The sequence below is a fragment of the Aulonocara stuartgranti genome, assembly GCF_965226115.1.
Source record: "Aulonocara stuartgranti genome assembly, chromosome: 6".
In the NCBI taxonomy this organism is placed as follows: domain Eukaryota; kingdom Metazoa; phylum Chordata; class Actinopteri; order Cichliformes; family Cichlidae; genus Aulonocara; species Aulonocara stuartgranti.
The window spans coordinates 18,052,037-18,074,504 of record NC_138944.1 but is presented as its reverse complement, the minus strand read 5'-3'; the positions used below and the strand labels follow the sequence as shown (position 1 = coordinate 18,074,504).

General features: G+C 42.0%; 3 protein-coding genes across 5 annotated transcripts in view; 1 reads left to right on the top strand and 2 right to left on the bottom strand.

The window, feature by feature from the left end:
- Positions 1–856: 856 nt before the first annotated feature.
- nfam1 (NFAT activating protein with ITAM motif 1) lies at positions 857–4,743 on the bottom strand. The gene is made up of 6 exons (XM_082537703.1): positions 4,290–4,743; positions 3,826–4,098; positions 2,754–2,866; positions 1,821–1,934; positions 1,607–1,717; positions 857–1,517 (listed from the first exon to the last, which is right to left on the bottom strand). The coding sequence occupies exons 1-6, from the start codon at positions 4,381–4,383 to the stop codon at positions 1,455–1,457; spliced, it is 768 nt and encodes a 255-aa protein (XP_082393829.1). The 5' UTR covers positions 4,384–4,743; the 3' UTR covers positions 857–1,454.
- A 2,204-nt stretch (positions 4,744–6,947) lies between these two features.
- On the top strand, positions 6,948–12,031 carry LOC309709092 (uncharacterized protein). The gene is made up of 4 exons (XM_082537550.1): positions 6,948–7,296; positions 9,454–9,590; positions 9,826–9,955; positions 11,519–12,031. Exons 2-4 carry the CDS (start codon positions 9,476–9,478, stop codon positions 11,844–11,846), a joined length of 573 nt encoding a protein of 190 aa, XP_082393676.1. The 5' UTR covers positions 6,948–7,296; positions 9,454–9,475; the 3' UTR covers positions 11,847–12,031.
- A 2,668-nt stretch (positions 12,032–14,699) lies between these two features.
- Positions 14,700–22,468, bottom strand: part of grin2bb (glutamate receptor, ionotropic, N-methyl D-aspartate 2B-b) — a 147,937-nt gene continuing 140,168 nt past the window's right edge. For all 3 annotated transcript variants that reach the window (XM_082536749.1, XM_082536751.1, XM_082536750.1), the window contains exon 15: positions 14,700–21,815. In XM_082536749.1, the coding sequence (XP_082392875.1) occupies positions 19,446–21,815 (2,370 nt within the window). In that variant the 3' untranslated portion in view covers positions 14,700–19,445. The remainder of the gene's footprint in view (positions 21,816–22,468) is intronic.

Genomic DNA, 22,468 nt, shown 5'->3' with positions numbered 1-22,468 from the left:
AAATAAACTCTAAATGCATTTAGGACGTTTTTTACTCACTTTATGTCTCTTCCACGATGTTATTTCTCTCTCCAACAACATAGGTTACAATTAGATTAGCATGACCAATTATGCAAATTAGGCGATGACGTCATTTAGCGACTTCTAGCGACTTTTAGGACAGCCAATAGCGATTTTCCTTACTGAGGAGTTGGCAACACTGCAAATGAGTAGAAAGGCTACAGCTCCGGACAGAAGCAGGTGACAAGAGACACATTTATTGAAAATCAGCTACCTGTTACCCACAGTTTCTAAGGTGAGAAGAAGACATCAAACACTAGACTCCACTTGGAAAAAAAGTGGAGATACATCTGACCCTTCAGTTGATCCATGTACTGTTCACTGAAGCCTCATCAGAAATGGTTTCAGTGGAAGGTGGCTGTTAAACAGCATTGTTAATGAATGGAAAAGGGGAGAAAAGGCTCTGGTGTGCAAAATTAAACAAGAACTGGACTGAAAATCAGTGGCCACAGGTCTTATAGAGTGATGAATCCAAATTGGAAATTTTTGGTTTAAATCATCATCAGTACGGAGGAGCTTAGGAGAGAAGTACAACAGAGAGTATGTGTAGCCATGTGTATAACACGGCAGAGGCTCTGTCATGGTTTGGGGCTGCCATTCAACTGGGGGTCAAAAATGAATGAAACTATAAACACAGGATTTTGATCTTTCACGCAAAACCATTTGGCATCTGATTGTTAGCTACTCCATTTTTGAGCATGAAAGTGATCCCAAACTAACTGAACTAAAGGAAAACCAGCAATAATAATATTTAAAAAACAACAACAACAACACACACACACACGCACACACACTGTCAGTTATGGAATTGATCTCCCCAGAGACCAGACTTTATTCCCACACCAACATTATTGAAGCGGTGTGGAATCATTTCAACAGAAAATAGAGCAAACCCAGTCAACATCCAAAGAAGAGCATTGAACATCCATCAAGATGCCTGGAGAACTATTCCTAAAGACTACTTAAAGAAATGACAAGAAAGTTGAGCAAGAAATTTCAGGCTTTGGTGGAAAATATAGGTGCTCATACTGAATACTGACTTTTAAGCTCATTAGAACTGTTCAAACTCTCTTTTTGCCTTGGCTGTTTGAATAAATTGGTGCACAAAATCTAAAGAAATGAGGTGTAGCTAAAGACTTTTACATAGTACAGTCGTAGTATTTAGTGAAAACTTTTAGTACTTTTGATACACTGTGCTCATTCTGATGGGAATGCTTCTGTTCATTTACATTTTTTACACACTTTTAGAAATCTTTGTGTTGTACCAAACTACTTTTACTTTGCATTTGTGGTTTTTGTTGATTTTATTGAAAGATGATTCTCTCAGTGTCGCTGACACAGATGAGATTAAAGTAGAAAAGCGCTGGATTATGATCCCACAATCACGAGTTGATCTAAAAGTTCTCATAAACAGACTCAAAAACACCTTCATCCTTGTCTTTTGTCTTTTGCGCTGCCTGTGGAGGTAAAATGAAAGGCAGGTCAACATTTACGCGTTTTATTTTGACACCACGTTATTTTGAAAAGACACTCAAAGTTCGCTGACCTTTTTGGGTGGTTCCTTTTTCATGGGTTTGGCTTTGTCTTGGTCATTCTCTCTTCTGGCAGGTGAGCTGTCCAGTACATCATAAATAGATCTGGGACGAGGCTCTAGACTCTGAAAGAGATCTTCATGTCAGTGTCCAAATAAATGTTGGAAATGACCACATGAATGTAAGGAAGTTCAGGTGAAAGACACTGATGAGGAGAGAGGTGCTCACGGCATAGTAGGACTGAGCTGCTGTTGCATCCAAGCTATCGTCCTCCTTCTTTGTCACCTTCTTCTCTTCTTGGCTTTGCTTTTGTTTTTTCTCGCCAGCTCCATGTTTCTCAGTCTAAAGATGGAGTTGGATTCATCAAAAAAAACCAAAAAACAATCACAGGTGTGCAACATACAAACGAGTAAAACACGAGGCTTTCTTCACAGCTGCTCCCTTTCTAGTTTTTTGTCTTGTGTTTGTATTCAGAGTTTATGGCGCTAACTTCATTTTCGCATTCAATGCACTTCCTGTATAAGAGCTCAAGTCCACTGGGACTACAAAAGAAGCACAGCCACTGATAAGATGAAGAAATTGAGCATGTTGCAAATCAGAGTATTAGGTTTTCTTTGGCTCAAATCAGTGTGTAAATGATTATAATTCAGTAGTTCAGTAACAGCAGTCCCAGTGCAGTTTATGAGGCAATAAAGACATGACAAATCTGGTGGCATGTGACTATTTCCATTAATCTGAGTTGGGTTTTGTGATTGAGACTGAGATGACACTGCCTGATGTTGGACAGCTGTTTGTTATTGGCAGTATAATTGTTCACACTTATTAAACTTAAGTATAATCAGGATTAAATCATATAATCAGTTTCAGATGAAAATTCTCACTGGGGCATTTTAAATTCCAACTTATAACTTAATCTAGAGAGCATGCCTCGGGTTGTGTGATTACTCATGTGATTAATAGTGGGTCAGTGACCCTCAGGACCACGTCCAAAGGGGACAACCATCCCACTGAGGTTAAATACCTTTGTTTGTAGAACTGAGCAAGCCTGGATACAGTTAAAAATTTGTCAAAATATCCCTCATTAAACTGTGACACAACTCTGGTGTGTTGTAACCTGCTGTTTCTTAACTACTGCTTGCTTAACAGCAGGATCAGTCTTACCCAATGTCCTCTGAAGACATACACCGAGCCGAGCACACTGAAGATCAACAGCACACCCGTGAAAATGGCCATGATGATGAACTCTGTGTTAACAGGTTCCTTGTAGCCTTCATCTGGAAAAACCACAAAGACAAAAAAATAAATACATTAAAAAAAAATTATGTCACCCTGTGGTGGACTTCATCACAACTGGATAACATGCAGATCAAATGGCCTTTGGCGTCTGTTCTGGCTAATTTCTCAAGACGTACAAGGGTTTCCAAAAGAAGATTCAGGACCTTTCAAAGGGTCGGAAGATAGATCTCAGGGATAGCAAAGCTACTGGAAGGATAAGAGAGAAAAAATGTTGTTTTTATTACACAGAATGCTGTTTATTTATTCTTTTCTGTATGAACTACGCAATACTTTTTCATCAGTACGCATGCCCTTCAAGAACCAGTGGAAAATAGCAAACTGTATATGATCCCCCTTTGTGGGACTGTAAGGATTTGAAAGCCTATTCTTAATTAATTCACCTTAAAGCTGTGTTACAACTTATTTTGATTATTCCTTGTATTTGTAAAGGATGCAACTATAAAAACTTCTTATTTTTAGTGTTGTTCAATAGCAGCAAGGTATCATCGTACCCCACCAACCTCCTCGACACTAATAATATGTATCAAAGCAGCCCTGATTCAAGCATCTTAATCTTATTTTCAAAACATGTTTTAACTGCCCTGCCACTGCAGTAGCTTTCTTTTGAATTTATCGTGTTCATCTGTGACAGGATCACAGATGGACGCTGCTTCATTTGAAGAAAGAGGAAGATTTAAAAAGAAGGAATAAGAAGGGAAAGTTGAGAAGTTACACTCATTGTATGATTACAAACAGTTATCTTCATGTCCTGCATGTCTTTAACAGAGAGCCTTTTAAACACATTTACTCTTTAAAAAAAAAGAAATCTGAAAAAATGCAGTGAATCTGTTTCTTAAGGCAGGTCTTCCTTCCTTAGAATGCTTTACTGCTGAGTAACTGTGATAAAGATGTCTTATAGTTGGAGCTTTCATCTTCATTTTCTTTCTTTTGGACTAACCTGTCACTCGAAGAAACCAATCCACCTTCACCGTTTGATACTGGCAGGAGTAAAGTCCTGAAAGCTTCAGGTTTTTCAGCTCCAGATGCCAGGAAAATCTTTCCTGTTTGGTATCCATTGTGGGGATGGTATTATTGTATATTGTTTTGTTTTTTGGATCAAAGCATGTCAAGCAGCCATCTTCCGTTTGGTTTACTGCTTTGATCAAATTGCATGTAATGTTGAGATTTTCACCTCTAAAGGCCACAAAGACTTCGCGCTCCAGACTGATACCTGTGAAAAGACATGTTAGAGGTTCACATTAGGGCTGAAATGACTCAGCGCTGGACACGAAATAAATTTGCTGCAGTTCATTTATTCTCCGATCTATTTCTAGACTACAGGGTTAGTCGCACACGTAAGCAACAGAAAACACTCATCCCAGTCAAATAAATATCAGTCACAACACAAATGTGGTGGCTCACTTGGTGAATCCATTGCTGAACAGACAGTGAGAAGGAAAAATGCAGGTATCCATGTCAACTTGAAGAAAAGGGTCCAAAACGGTTGAGATTCCATGGTGCGATTGGATAGTTTGATAAAAGTGTCTGTATTCTTTTTCGATGACAATGTTTTGTGACTCTATAGACTGTTGAAGTTCCTCTTTCTGCCAAAAAACACTTCCCCAAAATGTTTGATGGACACTGACGCACTCTAAAGGGAACAAGCAAAAACAGCATTTTACATGTTAGTCTAGGACATGGCAGACAATATTAAAGTCTAAAAACACTAAAGGTTAAAGACTTTTCACAGGCAACTCTAAAAGTTTTTGTTTTGTCCAAAGAAAGACTTCTCCTGGTTGCAGTTTGCTGTTACGTCAGCGTCTGGATGGGAAGCAAACTGCAGTTTTGGCTTTCGTCCACAGTGAGACAGTGTTGGCGAAGTAACAGAGTGAGCCACGAGTGCGCACCTCGTCATGTGGTTTTCAGACAACAGCAGAAAGAGAAGACTCGAGCAGGGAGCGGAAATAAGTGTGTGTGTGTGTGTGTGTGCGTGTGTGTGTGTGTGTGTACATGGCTGGAATTTAGCTGAAGGTGACAAATTGCCTTTTGTTAATGTGAACCAGCTGTCGCGGGTTGTGTGACTTCTTCACGGCAGTAACTCTCTGCTGATTCGCTCTCTCTGAAGCTGCCAATGGAGATGTGCAGATGTTAAAGTGTGGCAGTTATTGTTATTTAACTCCATTTGTCTTTTTTGTTCCTACGCCCTCCTTCTTCTCTCCACCCGTCCACCTGACTTTTTCAGCGTTTCCTTTCTGGAGAGATTACCGTCCAACTCTGACCTCACCTCAGCCCACAGCATGAAAACAGACATAGAGAGGGGGAATAACATCTGGATGCCAGTCACTGAGAAATAACTCTTTCCATTTCATACCCACTATAATGCACTTCTTATTTCTCCTCCTTCCTGGGGAGTGAAGTATACAGTAAAGCCACAGATAGTCAGGTTTACAGGAGCACAGCACAAAAGGGCACTTAACCTAAGAGGTCCTTTTAAATCTGACATGCAAACAAGTGCCTCACTGGAATTCTGAACCAGTTGAACTGGAGTCACTGTATTGCCTTTTTAGCTTTAATCGGTGCACTGAGAAATGAGGTTATGTGCCTTTAATATACTGGATTGGACTCCTAACATCCCCTGAGTTTAAAAGTTTCCAGTGCTGAAACAAAGGTTTAATGAACTACTAGGCTTTGCTGAGGAACTTTACTTAGCTGGTGTTTCCCTTTTGACGTACATTAGCCTTCTGCTCTGTAATATTATATAAGGAAGATGTTCAAGTTTTGATTTACTGTATTTTGTAGAGGCCGTTTGGGTAAAGTGAACTTGATGTCATGTTCAAGAAACCAAGTTGAGATGATTTGCACTTTGTGAACTGGTGCATTATCCTACTGGAAGCAGGCATCAGAAGCTGGGTACACTGTGGTCATAAAGACATGGACATGATGAGCAACAACACTCAGGTAGGCTGTGGTAGCCACCACTCAGATAAATGTTCTTCATACCATGACAACACCACCAGTGTGAAATGTTTACACAGGGATCCATGCTTTCATGTTGTTTCCACCAAATTCTGCCCGAACTATCTGTTTGCTGCAGCAGAAATCTACATGGAGTTTCTGAAATATGAAATAAAATTATTTAGTTCGCTTTTCTTCCCCATTCCAATGCTCAGTGTGAACTTCAGCAGGCTCTTCGGATCATGTCTAAAAACCTTAATGGGTGATTAAACAACAATTATAAGTCCTTATTTACTTGTTAATGTTAAATCATTTGAATCTTTATCTCAAAGTTTAAGGGAAAATTATTTATGAGCACAGTATTAGTAAACATATTGGAGTATATTTTATGCTTATACTTTATGCTCGCTTTAAATGGATTTATCTATACTTAACGTTACGTGTTACAGAACTTGAATACTTTCCTGCACTTAATCAGATTACATAGAGGAAGTCAAAATGACTTCAGTTTAACTTACTGCAACATTTTCCACAATTATTTTTCATTTGTGTTTTTAGCATGCAGATAACAGCTTCTATTTCTTCACAATATACATATTTTATTATTATGACTGTAAGAGGATTTTAGAGACGCTGGAGGATGAACATCAAACAAATTACAGAGAAAATATTCTTCAACATATTAAATAAAGAAAACAAACTAATGCATGTTATGTATATATTGTTAGTTGGTTTAACCTCTAAAAATGCATTATATTTTGTATATTTATTCTTAATTTACAGAGTAAGTGGGTCTACAATACAGTGTAGAGTAAACATGCAGGTTTTCTATTAAAGTTTACTAGAAAAGTAAAAGATGTTTCTCTTGTTTCTCTGTTTCTGACATAAATACTAGCAGCAGTTGCTTCTTATAGTTGAATATCGCTGTGTGGAGGGCAGAAGGTGTTAAACGGTCAGATAAAAAGGATTTGTAACATTTTTAAGGAGACCACGGTGCAGAGATGTGATCCTCCAGCCTCCAGTCTCAAATATACATATACCCACGCTGAAGATGAGACAGAAGGAGTACGGGGTAAATCACATCTCAGAGAAGAGGATGTGCCACACATCTGGCAGCAGCTGGGTTGCAGAATTTGTCTGCATGTGATATGCATGAGAGGGAGAGAGAGAGTTGGAGGTGGGCGTGTGTTGGGGTCTAAAAGCTAGCACAGCTCCCAAACCCTAAACTTGTTTTAAAAAGAGCTCTGTACCGGACCTGCCGCACACTCTTCTCTTAATTATCCCAAAGCTGGGAGAAGAGGGTGGAGAGAGCGTCGGAGAAAACAGGAGAGAAGGGAGAAGAAGTAAGTAGAGGGACCGTGGCAGCGACAGGGTGGAGAGGCGAGAGGAGCAGAGACATCTGGTATTCAAACCGCATGGGAGAGGGAGAAGGACTTCCTGCTGAGTCTTAAAAGCATCATCATCATTTCAAGTCGTGAGTATCGGCTCATTTGCTTATTTTTCCGAAACAGCTCCCAGCTTGTGATACTTCTGCCGCTGCGGCATTAGTTTGCAAAGTTGCAAAGTGTTTTTGTTCCAGCACAGCCACAAACCATGATCATAACAGGTGACGGCTGGTTTGCGTGGTGCTGTTGTGCGGTTAATTTTCACTCCTCCTTTGATCAGCCTCCAAATTCAGACCTCCTGAGAACATTTACAATACCTCAGCAGTGAGTCATCGACTTATTACTGTCCAGTATGATTCACAGATCTGTCATATGGATGCAGTGCTGATGTTTTGCTTTTCCCTTTGCTTGGTTGGTTTTCTGGGTCGCCTGCCTTTAGCATTTCTCTTTTCTTCCCCATTAAAACTGGACTCTAAAAATCAAAAACTTGCCTTCCTTTTCTTTTTCCTAACTGAACTGCTGTTGCTCTCTCCACACACACAGACAGGTCCAACTGGAAAAAGCCTGTTTTCTTCATCCCTTCAGTTCGACAGGGAACAAGATTTTTTTGGTTCGCATCCTGCCCCATTATCAAGTAGCTGTGTTGTCATCAGTGGGGTTTTATTGGAGGGAAAGCAGAGACATACAAGTGTTTTTACACGTCTTCTTTTTCCCTCTGTGGATCCTGGATCTGCCACAGTGACTGGGAGTATTACACGAGTCTCCAGCTTTCTAACCCCACCAGTGATCTTTTTAACCAAAAATAAGGTCCTGTTGGACTCACCGGATCAAGCTGTGGTCGAAACATCCATAGTTTGATTTTATGAAAAAGGCTGGAGATAAAGCTGCCAGACAAGAAGTGAAGTCGCATTGCATTTATGCTTTGAGCTATCAGTCATACTCACAAACATTTTTGTATTTTTTGGTAATAAAGTACCAGGTTCTAAGGCTTTTTGGTAAACTCTATACCGGGGATGTCAAACAGGAGGCCCAGGGGCCAAAATTGGCCTGGGAAAGACTCCAAGCTGGTCCACTGGAAAGCTTTGGAATATATGAAGAAAGGCATAATTTTGGACTGTATTTTATATTATACAGCTTTTCCTACTGATAAAGACCTTCCCCACCACGATTCATACTCTAACAAAGGAATGAAGTAATAGATAAACAATCAAATGACAGAATTGTTCCTGTTTTTTCACTATTGCATATAGTAATTTATTTATTCATTTATTTGTATATTTATTTATTATTTGTTTTTTCATCAGTATGCCTCCAAAGTAAAAAGTAAAATAAATACATTTTAAAAAAATAATTTCATTTTCTGTGAATTAACATAAACATTTTGCTTCAAAATTATTATAGGAGGGTTACAGAATAATTACAATGAGCTAACTTTTTTCATAATTATACACATTTATTTCTTACAGTTTAAGTGAAAGATGTCTTTTATTTACTAAGACAGTAACAGTTATTACTGGCACACGTGTGCCAATTGACCCAAAGACTGTATATGAAAGATGCACATAGCCACTGCAAAGTCAGCCCAGTAGCTGGCGAAGTCCCACTATGCCTGAAGCTGAGCATTGTACTGTTTTTACTGTTTTCAAACAGGACAGATCATTTCACAGAGAAACAGAGAAGCTGAACGGGGACATAATTTACCTAAAATAGCTTAGATTATGGTTAGTAAGGGCAGTTTTAAACAAGCGGGAGTAGTCTGTTTATTTTGTCAAAGATTTCTATACAAAACTATGATTTCCAAACAGAGGAGGCGCCTCCTGCTGGCCATTAGAAAGAAGTGATGTTTAAGACACTTTTGATTTGGTTTACTTTTTGTACTCAGAAGCTACGTCTATCTTTATCAACAAATTTTCTTTGATCACTTTTCCATTTTTTAAGCAGTGATTAGTCTTAGCACGGGCAGATTCCAAGAAATTGTCCTAACTGAGACAATAAAGTAAAATATAATAAAACAAAAACAGTAGCAAAGTTGCACATCGCACTGGCAAAACACACACACACAAAAAAAATGCTCGCCTTTTCACTAATTAGTGGCACATGAAGTTGCTTTGATTTCCACACATCTTTGTCGGCGATGTAAACACATTTTTTTTCTGCTTTAAAAACAAGGAGGGGAAAAAAAGGTTGGTTTGAAAAATAACTTTGACACAGGCACATTTGTTCTCTTCTTCTTCATCTTTTATAAGGGGGAGCGTGTATCTGCTCGACATGGGCCCTCACTCTCTGTTGATGGCGCTGATGGTGGTTGCCACAGCAACTGGGGCCTATGCAGCCGAGGAGGAGAATGAAGTGGATTACGGGTACTGGAACTACAGAGAGGGAGGTATAAATCACAAGCCTGTGTTTGATCTATTCTGTTTGGAGATACGGAGCCCGTAAATCACTGTGCGTTTGAAGCCGTGAGCTATGGCAGCTGAATGAAACGCAGCAATCCGAGACACTTCAGAGAAACAGTTCTTGAACAATTAAAGCACACGCTTTCTTCATTTTCATGATTCATACAGGATGTTTTGTTGTTCCATAAATTGAAGCCTGATGGTGTCACGCTTCGCTTTCAGCTGAGAGCGTGAATGTGGCCTCAGTGCGCAGTGTGACCAGAGTTTTAGATGCCTGGGGAAAACGCATCTTCAGTGAGATCAAAACTCTGCTGCACTCACAGCCCAGCACGCTGCTGCCCGACTACTCCAGGTGGGCCTAACCTTTATCACCCATCATCATGATGTCTAATCAGCCTGAGGTTTGTTTACTCAGTTTCTGAGGATTAGACAAAAGAGTCGCTTTTATGTGATTAGATGACTACTGTTTAACAGTATCTGCTTTTAAGGCAAATGTTTATTTCTTCAGCATCGTTTGTTGGCAAGAAGAGTTCACTCTGTGTTTTTTTATTTTTATTGAGGCTTGTTTTAGTCAGCCTGGGAGAGTTCATATTTTATTAAGACCATGTGAACGCATTTCCCATTACTTTGTAGGGTACACCAATGCCCTGCTTGTTGACTGCTTGTTAATGCAAACCTCTAACTAGACAATCAAGTCTGTGCATTTAGGGACGTAGACATGGTCGAGGTGGCCTGATAAAGTTCAAATCAAGCATCAAAATGAGGAAGAAAGGTGATTTAAGTGACTTTGAAAGCACGGTTATTGATGCCAAATGGCTGGTCTGAGTGTTTCAGAAACTGCTGATCTACTGGAGTTTCCCCACACAGCCATCTCCAGGGTTTACAGAGAATGGTGCACAAAAGAACAAATATCCAGTGAGTAGCATTTTTCTGGATGGAAATGTCCTGTTGAGGCCAGGGATCAGAGGAGAATGGCCAGACTGCTTTGAGCTGATAGGAATGCAACAGTGGCTCAAATAAACACTCGTAACAACCAAAGTATATGCAAAAGAGCATCTTTTGAACTCAGCAGAAGACCATATCTGTCAGCTAAGAAGTTGAGGTAAAATTAAGGCTAATATTTGCATTGCTTGAGTCTCAACTTCTGCTGTGAAATTTCAATGGCAGGATCATGAAAGCATGAAAGCGTGAATCCATCCTACCGTGTATCAATGGTTTGGGGCTGTAGCTGCTGGTGGTCTAATGGTGTAACTGTATTTGGCACACTTTGGGCCCCTTAGTACCAACTGAGCATTGTTTTACACGACAGTATTGTTGCTAACCGTGTCCATCCCTTCATGACCACAGTGTACCAATCCTCTGATGCTGCTTCCAGCAGCATAACACACCATGTCATAAAGCCGACATCATATCAAACTGGTTTCTTGACACTGAGTTCATTGTGTTCAAATGGCCTCCAAAGTCACCAGATCTCAATCCAAGAAATCTGAAGCAGCTGTCTAATGCTATCATGTCAATATGGACCAGGCAATAGCAAGATATGCCCAGAAAGTTTCCACCAGTGCATTATGTATATACTCACCATTTTATGAACTGGATTACTTAAATTAAACTTTAGCTGAACTGAAAAAAAGAGCAAGTTTTTATTCTAAAGTGAGATATGAATGAACTGCCACAAATGTATTTTGGGAGCATCAAAAGTCACGAGAGAGTAAACCAATCCAATTTGAAGACGAACAGGAGCATTTCTTACTCTCACCTTAGCCTGTCTTTGCCTCCTTTGTCTCCTGTAACCACACAGATTGCTTTGGATCAAGTCTTTCAAGACTTTATCCACAGTCATAATTAATTTCATACAGCGCTCCATATGTGTGAGCGGTCCTCTGAAGTTAACCGTCCTCTGTTCCTCCTGCAGGGTGCGCCCTCTGTCCGAGTCTGTCAACGACCTCTTCAGGGAAGTCTCTCTGCTGCACCGACGCATCGCCGAGCTCTCTCATCGCCTAGCAACGCTGGAACCATTTCTCCGTCGCTACGGCTACCAGGGGGAGGATGGGGAGGATGAGGAGGAGGAGGCGGAAGGCAGGCGGGCTCACAGCCTGAAAGGGAAGGTGGCGAGTCTGGCCCGATACACCCCGAGGAGCGCAGTGAGCGTGAGCCCGCCCAGAGGGAGCAGGGTGGTGAGGAGGAGGCGGGTGAGAGTCCTGAAGAATAGGGGAGTGAAGCTGGTCAAGAGTGACACATAGATGGATGGACAGAGTTGGGGGCGGGGGCGTGCGACGGAAAGAGGGAAAAAGTTGGAGGCTTTGTTGGGTTTACCGAAACGAATTATAAATCCCTTTATAAACAGTGTAAAGTTTCTACATATGCAATATAACCTCTGATTTTTATTAGTGAGAGACTAAAATTCTTTAATAAACTGTTATCACCATTTCATTGCGGTTTTTGCCTCATCAGTTCCACTTCTCATTCTCTCTTCTTTTATTTTATGGATCACCTCAACTTGGGAAACAACCTTACACAAACCTAATTGCTGTTCCAGAAGCTCTCTGCTACTTTAGCCGCACTGTATCTAATCCGTGTAGATTGATTAGATACAGAAATAATGTGACGGGATAATCCAAAAAGCTGTCCGCTATCAAGGACGGTTGAGAGCTAAAGAAACTGATCACTAAACAAAACCGAATACATCAGCCAACAACTAAATTATCTTCTTGTTGTTAGTGGCTGTTTTATGTTTATTTAAGGTTCACTTTCAAAGGGCTATTTATAGAAAGGTTAGAAATCATGCCTAACGAGTAGCACAATGTCTAGAAATAAAATAACCATTACATCACTTTTAAGCCACGTGATTCCTATTGTTTTTATTAAAGAGCATTCCAACCCCCCCAAACGAAGCAATACTCCCACGCCACCTCCTTATTGGATTGAATATAATATATTACAGCGCGCAAAATGCAAGGATGGTGTGCGCGTAAAACAAGAAGAAGAAAGACTTGTTTCATTAGGTTATTGTCAAACCTTTCTCTGGCATGCCCCCACTTAAGGAAGTCGAAAGAAGTTCACACCCCACTTTTTTTTTTTAAGTCTCTCGCACTTTAAAAAGAGAGGGTCTCTATTTGATTTGACTGAAATAAAGGTGCTTATCATGATAACCAACACAGCGATAGTCTACATGCAGACAGCACAAGTCCTTGAAGTTCACAGTCGGGTGTAGCATCTAAAGGATAAGGACACATTATTTTTCCCACATATCTGTAACTAGGCATGGACAAATGATTTCAGGGAGAGCGAGGAGTTCTTATGTGAGGAGGAACAAGCAGAATAATTACATAATGATTTTATGTAAGAAATCGAACAGAAGCATGAAAATCGTCGGGGTTTCCGTCTTTCTTCTAGACCAGAGTAACTCACCGTGAGTCATGCCTGCAGAGGACATAATAAAAATGGAGGTTTGTAGACAATTTGGCTAAGTTTTTTTTTTAAATGCCCAAAACAGGAAAAAATACACCCTTAAAATAAGTCCACAGCGCAACTAATTTTATTCATGGAAACATTAAGTGTGCGTTACTTGATTTAATATTCAAGCCTATATTTATTACACAAATAACCTTTGAAAGGCAGACACCTAACCGCACACATAGGGCTGACGGTGAGAGGCGTGGACGTCTGCAACACTGCAGACGAAGGCTGTTCTCCTGGTACCTGTGCGTGTCCCAACAAGGCGGATGCCCTGTTTTTGCCACAGGGTGTCAGTGCTCGTCTGCCGCCGTAATCACACGCGGCTTTACACCGATTCACGGAGGCTGATCTTCATTTATTTATTTATTTCAGCTGAAGTCCAGGAACGACCCTCGTGGGCCCAGCAGGGGCTGCCCATTATTTTCTAACATAATTATAATGTTTGTTTGCGTATGGTGATCGTGTGTGTGCGTCTTGAGTGCAGACAGCCAACTTTATGCCTTCATTAAAACTTTGTCAAGTGTTTCTACAGCAACCAGCTTCTCCCTACTCCTCTTCTACAACTTCACTTATCATCCTCATCTCATACTGCAGGGTGGCGTGTCCATTCTCTCCCTTTTTTCTCACTTTCAACTTGCAGCTGCACGCTAATTCCTTCCTTTTTTTAAATCTTCCACCAGTGATCCCCCCACCCCCATACTGTATATCAAACCACCACACCTCTCTTTCCCCCCCTCCTCTCCCTGCACGCCCCCTTCCCTCTTCGCTGCTACGTGTGGGCGTTCAGCTCAGGCTGTACTTTCCATTTTGGTACTGTATTGTCAATGCATTGTTGCATCCAATCCAGTTAAGATGCCGTGGGAATACTGTATAAATCTCCCCTCCCCCGTCTCTCTTTCTACACCCCTCCCCATCTCAGCAAAAAGAGCCAGTTGCTAGGTAACAGTTAATTGTCAAGAAGTAGTTACATGTGTTGCAATGCATCCTGGGGTTGTTGGGTTGATGGAGGGATCGAAGAAGTAAGCAAAAAAAAAAAAAGGCTGATGTTTTTCCTTTTTTTTTTTCAGAAGCTGATTAACTTATGAAAAGGTTATTTCTACCTATGCCTCACCTTGTTCTGTTCAACCATCCAGGACTGCAGCTGTTAAAAAAAACCTTCCCTCCAAATCTGTAGGCAAGGCATCGGTACATTTTCAAACCGGCTGGTTTCTTTAAATAACTCCTGTTGCTGGACAAGAGTAAAGAGAGAGTCTGAAGAGTAAGGGGAGGGGGAGAGAGAGGTTTTTGGGGGCTTTGATCTCTGCTGCTCGGTTCAGTTTGCATCACTTCTCCTTTCCCTCAATATATCTCCCATTATTTTTTGTTCTCCTTATCTCCTCTGCCTCTCACATGCCTCTTTGTGGTTTTTTTCTTCCCACTGGAAAACAGAGAATGACAAGCAAAAGATGCAATGAAAGAGCAAAAAAGATGGCATTCTGCAGCAGCCATAATGTCACAGGACCGCACATGGACACAGCAATGTTATCCCTTCATGTGACATCACGGTCAACCTACAGACATGCACATAAACTGCAGGAGAAAAAGAAAAGACCAACCAGCTGAAATTTCTTATTTTTTATTAATACTTAACACTTTTATTCCAAAGAGACAGAAGAATAATATTTCTCAGCACTTATTTTCACATTGACTGTGTTTAATCTCATTTTTCAATATTACTAAATATTCAATCAAATTTGAAATACTCTCTGCACACAAGTAATTTCTCTCCATACAAAAAAAATGCAAGGATGAACTAGATTTTTTTGACATATGTACATTTTTCACAATCTGTACAGCTCGGGAATAGATTTGTTCGATCTCCTCTGTGACCAAACACAACATAACAGAAGATTTAGCTAAAGAGGGACAAAAAAAGAGACCACACCTCTGTAAAAATGCAATAGATAATCTATTGTGCTTTCTGGGTAGCAATTATTGGCGGTGGTTTACGATCTCCCCTCGCGAGAAAAAAAAAACAGCCTTCTTAACTGGTCAAAAAACAACAAAAAAACCCCAAAACGCAACACTCGTTAAATGTGTGCACTATCTGTGTGATAATAAATGACTGCACGTATCCTGGCCTGAAGTCATTACAAAAAGCAGTTCTGCATTGGGGATCTCAGAATGAAAGATTTATCCCAAATAGATGTACTCTCTGCTGTTGTTTTGTACAGGTTTTTATCAAAAGTCCATGAGCGTGAGGTAAAGTATTTACATACAGCTTTATAGTACATGTACAACAAACAGCTATATCTCTCAGACGCACTCTGTCTCCCATATGAGCACACACAGAGGTAATCAAGCGTATGTTTTCAGGCACATACAATAACAGAAATAATGAGCTATATTCAAAAGGGAAAAAATCGTTGAAATGAGAGGGAAAAAAAGTTTTTTTTAAGTGACAGCGAGTGTGTAAAGCAAGAACTGAGCCACAAAGTATCAAGAAAGTTATATAAGGTTAACAGTAAAAAAAAGAAAAGAAAAGTGTCTTCTATCTTTACCATAGTGAAAAGTTTTACTCAGATTCGGCATTTGAGTGAAACTGAAAAATTTTGACTTTTAGATCGCTCTTCTCTTACAAAAACACACACACACACACACACACACCTATAGTACTACATGGATCATCAGTACCAGTGAAAGTGATAAAATTCCAAATATCATTCAAGAACACACATTTTTTGGGCTAAAATTGAAAGTTAAAAAACAGAAATAAAGAAAAGTGTATACATGCAAGTGCTTACAAACACTGGACACCCCCCGCCCCTCATCATCACCCTTGTATCATACATACTGACTTGTCCACCAAGGGAAGGAAAGTCTTCTAAAAAATTGACCGGGATGTTCTACAAACTAAGTATTAGATCCATTCAGACAGGATTGTGCTTTGTAGATATCAAAATTTGGTTTGGTAACATGACTTCAAGTCAAACTGGACCAGTGACTTTAAGTAGAATATACTTTTCATGAATAATAATACAATTTAAAGGACAGAGAGAGCAGGAAACTTAGGAAATACACAACTTAGTTTTCACCTTCATATTCAGTCAGAGCAGAGATCATCTGAGTGTCTGATGTGGATTTGGAAGCTGCCTGGTTTTTTTTTAGCAACATAAAAATAAGTCAATCGATAATAAAGGTGGTGTTTTTCACACAGCGTCCCACCTTATTTTAGTGCGCCTACATCTCTTTACTCTGTTTTCCCCCCTTACAAAAGTCTGCAGTTGACACAATCCACACAGGACCTTGAACTTGAGGGCCAATTCTCTTCTTCATCAAAAATCTCAGCATGTGAAACAGATTAGGGCCGGGTGGAGGGATAAATCAGGGCTACAGTACATACTGAGATTTCTTTTTTATGTTTTATTTGAGGGATTTGTTAATGATGAGTGTAGAAAGGATGACCGAGAGCACAGAGGGGTACATTTATTATATATCCAGGTCCACTGCAGGATAATAACCTGGAGGAAAAAGCTGACATGTTGCTAATGTAGATTAGAAGGTTGATATTATGAAGCTACAGTCAATTAGCTTGGGTTAGCATAAACTGGAGACCAACCAGCAAGCCCAGGGCTGAAAAATGAAGCTGAATTTGATTTGTAGTTCCTTTAATGGCGTTTCGAGGTAAACAATTCCCTATAGACTTCCATATTAAGTTGGCTGACTTTACATAAAAAATAAATTTATTAAAAAAATAACAGTTTTTGGTCTTTATAGCTTATTTTTTCTTTTATAAATTGGAAGAGGTTCTTTTGTATAACTCATCCATTTAAATTTAATAAAATCTTATAGTTAGCCAACACATAATTTGCTGTTTGGAATGACAGGGGGAGGGGCTAGTCTAAGCTAGGCTACTAGCTGTGTGCTAGGGTTAACTTCAGCTAATTCAGTAAACCCGACATTTTGACAGTTTTTGTGGCTTTTGAAGCAATTTTAATAATATTAGTAAAGAAAGCACATGCTGTAACAAACTGTCCAAACCATGTGGTATTTTATTTCTATGTTACTGAGCTCTTATAGGTAAAGAGCAGTATGCCTACAATGAATTATATGTCCAGTGAATAGATTCACCATGCTAACAGTCACTTCTGCTCCCAGAAAGAAATAAAAACAGACGATGAGTTCAATAAAACTAGGATTAAGGCTTCAAAACAGGAGTATAAAACAGTAATCACTGTCTTGCTAATAAACCAGAACATCAATGATGTAGTAGGCTTATGAGCCCTACAAATGTGACCCTGACCTTGAGCACTATCTGGATGATTGATTAGGGGATCACTGTGTGCACATTTCACTGAAATCTAACTAATACTCTCGGAGGAGTAGCGATTCTTTTGAATTGTGGATGGATGCTTTTCCGTGGCAGAAGGTTATTGGACCTTTGGCTGGATGTGCTAAAAATGGAAGTTTCTGGCATGGCAACAGCTTACAAGCTCTCTGAAAAAGTATTTATGTCAATTTGAGATAATTAAACTAATAGGATACAACATGTTATTAGTGAGCCTTAGAGGCACTGATATGTGGATTTTATTATTCCAAGATAGAGCCAGGTTAGCTACTTCCCCTTGTTATCTTCAATCTTTATGGTCAGCTAAGCTGACTGCAAACTTTTTTTTAAATGTACAGATCCTCTGAAAAGTGTCTTTTAAACTGCGGTGGCACTGTTCTGAGTTATGAGATAATTATGTGGGACTGTGTATTTAAAAAAATTCACGAGCCCGCTGTGGTCGTTGACACCTGCACAATACAGCGATAAACCCCACTTGCCATTCCTCAAATGTGACTATCTAATGTGGCAGGCAAGGCTTGTAACAGTAATCATAAAAAAATTAACTGCTCATACCAGAAACAGAGGCCTCTCTCTGAAAGTCCATTATGTTCCTGTCCTGAACAGAAAAACTGTCACGGCCAATTGAGCCAGACCCAATGAAACGCCACGGCAGCAACAAGAGGACATTAAATACGATTTACACATGATTAATGGATAGTTGACTTCTGGGTCATCTGTTATGAGGAGGGGAGGAGTGATGAAGCTTGTGGAGGTAAATGATTTCAAGGAAAATTACTTGTGGTTAGATTAACTGTGGCGTTAATACAAGAAGACGATTCTGCATTTAAACTGTGCGATCCTGCCGCTGCTTTCTTTTATTGGTCGGGGATCAAAGTGCAAATTTAAGCTTCCTCCGTGTCTAGCATTGTGTTATACAGTCAGCTAAACACCTCGAACTCTGCTCTCGTATTGGAAATGGTGACTTGGATGTTCAGTTTTCAAACCAATTGATTAATTACTCGCAGGTGAATCTGTCTTTCCAACAGAAGATAGATGGAGAATCAGTATTAGTCCTTTAAGGCACATCCAGCTCAAAATGTGAGACCCATTTGGAACTGCCAGGCAGAAAGAAATGACAGCAAAACGGCAAATCAGTATGATGATGTCGTTTCTGCAGCTGAGAAAAAAAAGACCTTTGCAAATTTTCCAAGTACACACGATGTACTCAGCAAATCATGCCTTTCACGTACACTTCACAGCAATCAAAAGTGAGAAAAGTAAAAGAAAACAAAACAAAAAACATGAAAAATTGATAGCAAAGAAGAGTCCAAATTACAGGAACCCCCCCTCACCCTCACCCCCCACGAAAAAAAGATCTGTACCGACATCGGGTCTATCAGACTCCTGTAAATTGGTAAGCTAAGAAAGAATCAACATCATACAAATATGTAACATGAACTATTCAAATAAATAAACTTTAAAAACAATCCAAACCGATCATCATTAAACACTGGAATAATATTCAATAATATTATTAACATTATCAATACAGTTATTGTTAGTGTACCCTGTTACTTCAGCAGAAGTGTTGATTTCTCATTCATGATTGTATTTCCGTTGCTAAACAAAACGTTTGTTTTGGTGTTGAGGAGCTGCAGGAGGGAGGGAAAGACAAAGAGCATGTGACGAGAGCAGAGGCTGGAAATTTGATTTCACCCCCCCTTCCCTACTACTTCCCTCCCATTCCTCCCTCCCTCCCTTTAGATCTTTCACTGAGCATCGGAGCAGCACCAGAATCCTCTCTTCTCATTAAAAACTTGTCTCCCGCCGGACTTCACCACAGCTTAGCCGGCAGTGGCCTGTGTGCATTGTCCAAATTCTTTCCATTTAGTGGAGTGAGAACAGCACACACGCGCGCGCGCACACACACATACACACAATTGTGCCTTGTCATTTTCTTCACGCAGAGAGGTCATCAGCCTGTGCTGTTTCTGCTTTTTCCTCTTCCCCTCATTTTCTTCGCCCACTTCAACTCCTCCCTCTCGCCTCTCTCTTTCTTCCACTGTCTTCGCTCTCAAACGTCTGACTCAATGCTGGAGAGCTTTTCATAAACGTGTCCATTGCTGGCACCGTTGAATGGTCTCTGTCCCTGCCCCAAACCTAACGTGTCCCTGCCCCCAGGCAGTAGTTTGTTGCCCCCGTGGTGGTTCCCCATGGGCCCTCCCACCCCGCCCAGACACAGCTCTTGGGGGAACCTGGGGGCCACATTGGACATCACCCCAGCTGTGGCGGATGCGGGCAAATAGGAAGTTGCTCCCATGGAGCTGCGGAAGTCCCCTCCTCCTCGGCTGTTGTTGAGAAGTTGCTGCTGCTGCTGCTGTTGCTGCGTCTGTGGCTTTTTGATGTAGTACGGTTTGGCACCGTGTAAAAGACACTGGTCGTCGCCGAAGGTTGGGATGAAGGGATTCTGGTTCACCTTATCTGGGTAGAGAGATTTAGACAAGGAGTAAGTCCCGGCCCCTCTGCTACCACCACCACCACCACCACCACCACAGCCCCCACCTCCCATCATAGCTCTATCTCTGTCCCTCAGGTCTCTTTCCCCCACCGACCGCCGATGCAACCCACCTTCGCCTCCACGGAACAAACTGCAGGAGGAGCCTCCCTTGGCCCTATCCCCGCCTATCCCTCCAAACATTGGAGACTCTCTATCACCTGAATACCTCTCAAACATGTGAGCATAAGGGCTGGGGCCCTCCATGGAGCGATCTCTGTCTTTCAAGCTCACACTCCGGGGCTGTTGAAACTGCCCCCCAACGCCCCCACCCATCCCCATGCGACCTGCCCCCTCCCTCTGCAGGTCCACAAATGTGTCGTATGAGTGCTGCCTCCGTAACACCCTCCCGCCCGGCCCTAGCTTCCTGCGCTGTGCCTGAGTTTGTGTTTGGCTGGGTCCTACGCTACCCTTAACTCCAGTGAACATCATGTTGTTATCCTCACTAATGTTATAAAGGTTGCTCGGCTGAATCTTACAGGAGTCACAGCGTTTGGATGTGGCGGAGCTGGGACGACTGCTGGTCCCCCCAACTCCACTAACTGGACAAGTACTGCCTCCTCCACTATGGTGGCACACACTGTGGCAGTTACGACACTCCCAGTCACCCCCTGCTATGCCACCCCCTCCTATCCCTGACACCCCCTTTTCCCAGCAGGTGTGGGCCTGCTGCCCTGCCGACACCGGACAAAGCCCATCCGATTTCTTTTCTTTACCTTTGAGGAAGTCTTCCACAGGTACTAAGCTTTTACAGATACCACCACCGCTACCACCGCCCACACCACTTCCACCCTCTTGCTCCCACATGGCCTTGCCCTCCTTGGAGCGGAACTGGTCCGCATAGAAATCCCTCAGGTTCTCTTTATCCCTGCGGAATAAGTAAGGTGAAGCATTACCCCCTCCTCCTCCCCTCTTCCGCTCCAGGGGTGGTGAGACCGTGCGGTGTGCCTGGGGCCCGTGGGGGAAGTGGTGGTGGACGGTGTGGTGGTGGGGTCTCCTCCTGAAGCCGCTCAGCTCTATCTCGTCCTGCTCCCGTCTGCACTTGGCAGAGGCTGGCCTCTTTTTCAGGCTGTCCCTGTACTGCTTACGCCGCTTGGCGTTTCCTTCCAGGTTGCCGTAGGTGACGGTGTGCGTGGAGATATCCGACACATCAGAGCGAATGTTCCCATCGTCACCCCCTGAACCTCCCCCACCCCCACAGTACCTGTCATGCCCCCCGATGAGCCCCGTGCTGGATGCACCTCCTTTGAAAGAAAACCTGCCGTACACATTGCTGCCCTTGAACCCACCCTGGCTGGAATCCGCAGGGGTGTGGCCAGCGATCAGGTCAAATTTACTGGTATTCCTGTGAGTCATGGAGGGGCGGGGCTGGGTGGTGAAGATAGGCGCTACCCCTCCCCCCAAACTGTCGCAATCGAACATGCCCCCCTCCAACGAGCTAGCGCTGCCTAAGCTACGCGGCCTATTTGGCGGGGGGCCGGACATACCCAGAGCCGGGTGGTGGTGCCGGTAATGGTCCTGGTACAAGTTGCTGTCCTTCAGGGGCAAGTTGCCAAAAGTCCTCTCCACCTCGCTGATGTAGTCACTGAACATGTTGTCCTCTGGCATGTAGGGTGGCGCAGACTTGCAGTCTACAGGGTGACCCACCAGGCTGCGCCGGTGCTCCTGGATATCGTATATAGCCGACTCACGGCCGCTGTGGCTATATTCCAGGGCGGCGTGTGGAGAGCCGTTAACGCCCGGAACGGCAGTCATGTCCTTGGCAGTGCGGAGCAACCGCAGGATGTTCGAGTGAGTGTTGTTCATGTTCTTCTTTATGGTGGATGAGGGGGAGTCTATGGTGGACTTGTTTTCCTCGATTTGGACTCCATGGATGCAGCTGTAGATACCCTGCAGATTGATAATGAGAAGAAAAGGGAAGGTAGAGAGAGATAAAGAGAGGGTGAGACCATGGAAGGGAGAAAGAGTGAGTGTGATAAGGTATGACTCCCAAGAGAGATCACAATAACAGCAAAATGTGTGGCAGGAGTAAGGAGTCAAGAACCAGAGGAGGGTTTAATGTTAAGAGAGACGGAGGCAGATACCAGACACAGAGACAGACAGAGAGAGGGAGAGAGGGAGAGGGAGGCAAACAGAAACAGGCAGAGGCAGAGAGGTTAATGCATTGCCATGTTCTCTATGACCACCCTCTTGTTTACACACTATTAAACAGTAATAGGGTCTGAGTTCATAAATGAATTTTCTCTGGGGAACGACGAGGACCCTCACAGCTGCTGCTCAGCCCTCAACCTCAGACACAGAGAACTGAGTGAGAAGAGACAGAGCAGATCAGAGCCTTAATTGATATCACAAGGGGAGCAAGTGAGTCAATAGGTTTGATCAATGTCATTTAAATTTAGCAGACACTCGCCTTGCTGTCTTTCTACTTACTTGTTTCTCTTTATAAACAATAGGGATCAATCACTTTTGTCTCACAGGTAAAAGATATAACCACTGACTAAATTTTACTCATAAGGTCACCATCCATCAGTGTGTGTGTGTGT